The sequence below is a fragment of the Eimeria maxima genome, genomic scaffold (assembly GCF_000499605.1).
Source record: "Eimeria maxima Weybridge genomic scaffold, Emw_scaff63, whole genome shotgun sequence".
Classification (NCBI taxonomy): Eukaryota; Apicomplexa; class Conoidasida; order Eucoccidiorida; family Eimeriidae; genus Eimeria; species Eimeria maxima.
Genome location: NW_013566651.1, coordinates 63,576 through 70,000, shown reverse-complemented (window position 1 = coordinate 70,000; position 6,425 = coordinate 63,576). Strand labels below are relative to the sequence as shown.

General features: G+C 38.3%; 1 protein-coding gene across 1 annotated transcript; it reads right to left on the bottom strand.

Moving 5' to 3' along the window:
• Positions 1-97: 97 nt before the first annotated feature.
• EMWEY_00009670 (U2 small nuclear ribonucleoprotein auxiliary factor U2AF, putative) lies at positions 98-4,299 on the bottom strand (the record flags this gene model as incomplete). The annotated part of the gene is made up of 6 exons (XM_013482465.1): positions 98-286; positions 740-1,228; positions 1,582-1,770; positions 2,061-2,135; positions 2,615-2,676; positions 2,856-4,299. 6 exons carry the CDS (start codon positions 4,297-4,299, stop codon positions 98-100), a joined length of 2,448 nt encoding a protein of 815 aa, XP_013337919.1.
• Positions 4,300-6,425: the final 2,126 nt, after the last annotated feature.

The window sequence follows — 6,425 nt, the reverse complement described above, 5'->3', positions numbered from 1 at the left end:
TTTCCTTATCCCTCTCTCCTTCCCCTGGCGCCTAACCCATCAAAATGATCATAATGATGAGCAGAATACGTAGGAAATAAGAGAAAAATAGTATAATTTATTGTTTATCTTGTTTTATTTCTTCTTTTAATTTATTAACAATTGCAGCTAATGGAGGAGAATGAAGATATGAATGTCCTTTCTTAAAATTTGGCGACGGAGATGAAAAATTTCGTCGCAAAAAATTCAACTCTGAATAGTAGTGTGCCTCTACTACACGACCACCAAATTTACGACCATTTAATGCCTATAAACACATAAATAAACATTTATTATACTTATTTTATTCTTTATTATTATTATTTTATATTATTATTGCGTTTATTGAGCTTATTTTGGTGTATTAATGATGTTATTAGTGCAGCTACTATATGACCACCAAATTTACGACCATTTAATGCACATAAACATAATAAATAATAATTATATTATAATAATAAAATAATAATAAAATAAATAAACAAAATATAAATATAATATAATTAGTATTTATTTTATTGTTGTTGCTGTTGGTTTAATGGTGTGATGGGTGATAAGAATAGTGACGATCATGAAACATAAGTAAGAAGAAGAGGAAAAAGAAAGAAAAAAGAAACAAAATAAGAAGAAAATTGCATGTAAAATAAGTAAATAAATAGTAATAAATATAAAATATATAAAATAAAATAAAATAAATAAATAAAAAAGGAAGAAGAAATACCTTTCTTGCATTAGCAGAAGCCTCGCAATCAACAAATGCAACATATGCATATCCAATCATAGGAGGTAAAACTTTTGTCTTTCCTTCTATAGCATTTAATACCATTTCTTCTGTGACTATTTCCTCATCATCATCATTATTATTATTATTATTATTATTATTGCTGTTAGTGTTGCTGCTGCTGCTTCCTGGTGATTCCCCTTTTACCCCTGCACCATTCTTATTACTGCTGCTACTACCATCTGCTGTTGTTGTATCTCCCTCCGTTGTTTCCCTCTTAACCTGTCTAATTGTATTTCCTCCTTCTCCTCCTTCTCCTCCTCCTCCTCCTTCTTCTTCCTTTATATCCTCATCATGTATATGACGAGGATCTAGACAAGGATCCTTACATAAACGAGGAACTTGTACATCAACAACATGACCACCACATTCTTCGCACTCTAATCTAATATCCTCTACTATCTCTGCGTATTCATCATCATCCTCTAGCTGTATATAAGAAAAACAAACAAATAAATATATATTTTATTATTATTCTATTTATTTAATTAATTATATCCTTAAATATATACATTTTATGCTCATTATTATATATTTATATATATAATACATGTGCACAAGTTATACAACAGATGCATACATGTATACATGCATTTCTCCCTGTTCCCTTCCCCCTCTCTCCCTTTATCCCTTTATTATACTAAAATAAATAATAAAATATATTATAATTAAATAATATTAATAATATAATTAATAAAAAGAAGAAGAATAAGAAGAATAAGAATAAGACTTACATCTTGTGGCGTGACGATATTATGAAGAACTAGTACTCTTGTACATACTTGTGTCCTTAATAGAGGAGGTGCAGCATTAGATCCAACAATAGATATTTTATCCTTTAAATAAGAAGAGACAGCCCCTTCATTTATTGCATGCTCTGCTGTTACTACTCTATAAGGAGAATTTGTATGCAATATCTCCATTGCTTGCTGCTGTGAATCCGCATCTATATACTCTATTACGCATACTAACTGCAGAAAAAAAAAAAAAAGAAACAAAAATAAATAAATAAAAATAATTAAATTACTTATTAATATCTATTTTATCTTATTTTAGTTTACTTTATTAAGAAAGAAAAGAGAAGAAAAAAAAAGAAAGAGAAGAGGAAAAAAAGTTGAACAGGAAGGAAACAAAACATGAAATTTGAATAATTATTTACATTTATATATTTATATTTATATATTTATACTTATATATTTATTATTTATTATTTATATTTATTATTTATATTTATTATTTATATTTATTATTTATTATTTACCTGTGAATCATCAGTATCCTTCCTTAATATATCAAAGGATTTAAGAGGACCAAATGTCTCAACAAGTTGACGGATCTAAACAAGAAAAAAAAACAAACATATTTATTTATTTATTTATTTATTTATTATTTATTTATTTATTTATTTATTTGTTTATCTATTTTATTTATTTATTATGCAATAAAACGAAAAGAGAGGCATATAATAATAAAAAAAGTACAACAACAAGGCAACATAAAAGAAAGCAAAAGAACCTGCAAAAGAGATAGAGGGGGAGAGAGGAAAATAAATAAATAAATAAATAAAGCAGCAGAGGCAGCAGCAGAAGAAGAAGAAACAGCTGAAACAGCTGAAGCAGCAGAAGCAGCATAAGCAGCAAAAGCAGCAGTTCAGCTCTCTGCAGGCAAGGGAACAAAGACAACAAAGACTAGGAGAATAAATAAATGCTCAATATACACATTTATATTATATATTATATAATGTATACATTATATATACTATATATATTTATTTTCTTAAGAAAAAAAGAATAAAAATAAATAAAAAAGACTAACCTTCTCCTCCGCCATTGTTGGTGGCAAACCCAACACACATAACTTGTCCGTTTGTGGCGGACCTGCAAAACAGCAGCAGCAGCAGCAGCAGCAAGCAGCAGCAAGTAGCAAAAATACACGTACATATACATATACAAATCCATATTCTATTTATCCGCCTATATATATATCTTCATTCCTCATTAGGGTTTAGGGTTTAGGGTTTAGGGTTTAGGGTTTAGAGTTGATAATTTGTGCTTACCATCATTACCATTAGTAGCCCTTGCTGCTGCCTGTGCAGCCTCTAATGCAGCCTTAGGATTAACAGCAACAGTAGGTAATTCAGTATTAATAAGAGATTGTTGTTGTTGTTGTATTTGATGAACAATAGCATTAGCAACAGCAGCAGCAGGATTAAGCATAGGTATAGTAGGAGGAGGAACAATATGTTGTAACTCCATAGGATAAGTCTTAGGTCTACCTATACGTAAATTAAATCCAAGACAGCTAAGTCCATTTAATTGCATAGCATTTGATGCCTCCTCCATAGTTCGAAATTCAACAAATGCGTAGTGCCCGTCGCTGCTCCTCCAGGCCTTAATTGCTGGTGGGCCGGGAAGAATTCCACCGCCTACCGCACTCATAGCTGCATTCAAGAATTCTAAGAGTTGTGGTACTTCTACGTTAGGGGGAAGATTTCCTATATATAATTCTCTTGCTGCTTTTGTTGCTGCTGGATCTAATTGTAATAAACCTGTTGTTGCTGTTGTTGCTCCTCCTGGTGCACCTGCTGCAGCTGCTGCAGCTGCTGCAGCTGCAGCTGCTGCTGCTGGTGTACCTGCTGCACCTGCACCTGCACCTAATGCTATTCCTCCTCCACCTAATGATAATGCACCTAAACCTGGTACAGCACCAGGAGTTCCTCCTGCTGCTAATCCTGCACCTGCTGCTAATGCTGCAGTACCTGCTGTTGCTGCTGCTGCACCACCTAATACACCACTTAATGCTGCTGCTGCACCCGGTACAGATGCAAATGCTGCTGCTGCACTTGCTGCTGCTGCTGCTGCTGCACCACCTAATGCATCTTCACCTTCATCCATACGAGGAGGTGAATCAAATCTATATGCTTTACGACCCTCAGAACGCCATGTACTACGACGAAATGGAGGACCGCGATCCCGATCCCGATCCCGATCACGATCACGATCACGATCACGATCACGACTACGCGAACGACGACTAAATGGAGGACCGTCACGACGGAAACGATCCATACTACGACGTTCTCTTTCTCTCTCTCTTTCTCTCTCTCTTTCTCTCTCTCTTTCCCTCTCTCTCTCCCTCTCCCTCTCACGTTGCTTCTCCCTCTCTCTATCTCTATCTCTTTCTCTTTCTCTATCTCTTTCTCTATCACGCTGTTGTCTTTCCCTCTCTTTGTCTCTCATTCTATCACGTTCTTTATCTCTTTCTCTTTCTCTTTCTTTCTCTCTTTCTCTTTCCCTATCCCTATCTCCTCTATCTCTATCCCTATCCCTGTCTCTATCTCTGTCTCTATCTCTGTCTCTTTCTCTGTCTCTATCCCTATCTCTTTCTCTATCTCTGTCTCTGTCTCTATCTCTATCTCTGTCTCTATCACGATCCTTTCCATCCTTCTCGTTATGTTTAGCCCCCTCCCTCTCTCTCCCCCTCCTATCGTCCCTCGCCATTCTCCTCTTCCTTCTTCACCTCCTATTATATATTTTATCTTCTCCTCTTAAACAATTACTTATACAGACGGCAAATTAACGAAAACTCTACTCCAATTAGAAGATCCATTCATATACATATATATACACGACATATACCTACTATGTAGGATGGATGATGATCTGCTGCTGCCGCTGCCACTGCTGCTGCTGCTGCTGTTATTGTTATCCAACCAAACAATTAATTAAACAGTCTGTCTATACACCTCAGAGAACGCCTCCTTCCTTTCTGCTGCTTCAGCTCCAGCGGGAATAGGCGCCACCCGCCGCGACAGATGTCACGCCATATGCATGCATGCATGCACGGCTGCATGCATGCATGCATGCACACAAGTGCAAGGCTCGTGTAACCCCCCAAACAGCGGCAACAAATCCAAAATGAAGAAAGCCAAAACACCAAGCTGTCCGTCCATACACTTCACCACTACTGCAGCTTCTTATCAAGGGGAAAAGCAGAAAGCTGCGCCCGCCGACGTCCTCCGACGCCCCACGAAGAAGATTGGGGTAACTGGGGAAAGCGATATAAAAAATTAAAGAAAATGAATAATAAACAAAGATGATTCAACGCAAAAAGCGACAGATCAAGCACAAAAGCTCTAGGCAATCACCAGCATGCACTGCACGCAGCCGCGAGGAAGCGAAACTCCCAGGCCTTGTCTGCCTATGGCCGTTGTTTTTTGCACTTCTTCGGGTATTTTTATTTTGCCTAAAAGAAAAAAGACAGGTGAAACGCAAAACAAACAAACTCCGAAAACATGAAAGTGCAAAGAGCCACCATGGGGCTGTGGGCTGCTCCCTCCAGCTGCAGCTCTAGTACATGCGTAGTATACGTAGAACAGTACTAGGGGGAGTCGTCAAAATTTAACAAATTTCCTTCTTTAGACGAATTAATCAAATAAGAACACTTCGTCTTTATTTCCTACCTTCTTTCGGGGTCCATCTGAACCCCCGAGTAACAGCAAAACCACTTACAAGAAACCCGTGTATATGCATACCTACAGCTGTATCGCAGCGTATGTCTATAGTGGGTATATACATTTCTGCTCGTGTACAAGTAGATTAGTGAGGCACAAGGAAGTGTCTAGCCATTTTCTATGGTGTTGGTGCGTTCGGGCTTGGGTAGGTTTGTTTTGCGTGTTGCCCTTCACCTGTAATTGCAGCAAAGAGTGGTACAGAGTGCTGCACCTCACAAAAGGCCGATCCCCCCCTCCAAACCAGCAAATGGTCTATGCTTTGGTCTGTATAGATAAAAGAGGGGATATCAGTGCTCCTGATGACATCTTATCTAACAATTTGGCTCCACCGCAGCTCACAGTGGTGGATCTAGCGAGACACAGCACCTTCGATTGTACCTCGTTGCACTACATGTTTAATCAAGGTAGGCTAAATGGCAAGAAGTGAACAGTAGTGAGGGCTCTTTGTAATGAAAGTGAAGTTAATATATCTACGAGACGTCCCCAAAATTCAAATGCCAGTGAGAGACGAGGCTACTTCTTGGGGATTCCCATTGCGGATGTTTTGCAACATTCCCTGTGAGGTAGGTATGTCGCCAACTAGGAAAGGGAACGGAGTGCAACGGAATCAAGGAAAGTCAAATATGGGAAGTCAGCGGTAGAGCGGTTTCTTAGGTGACCGGCATCACAGTGCGTGAGCTTCATTTTTTGTTACACACCAGACATCACAATGTCTGAAGTCCTCATTCAGTGTTTCATACCAGGCACAAATGAGGTTTCCAGATGAGCGTATTCGAGTGTCTGCTCCCAACAAAATGGTAGAGCAAACCTCTCGTCGTTCCAAGCATCATTCGTTACTTCCATGGTAGAACGACCGGAAACGGAATCCCAAGGAGAAATTGATCCAAAAATTCTTACTCATTGCATTGCAGGAAAACGTGAAGTGCATGCACGCCACAATGACGGTATCACGAGCGCCAAATATGCAGGACGCGATCCAATCACACCAGAGGAACATCAGACATGGGCACAAATGTCGAAACAGTTCCTCGGTGTAGTCAATAACCAGGAACTACCGAATGAGGGGCCACCTGGTGGACTTTTAATACAGTCGGCCAAAGGTACAGGAGACCC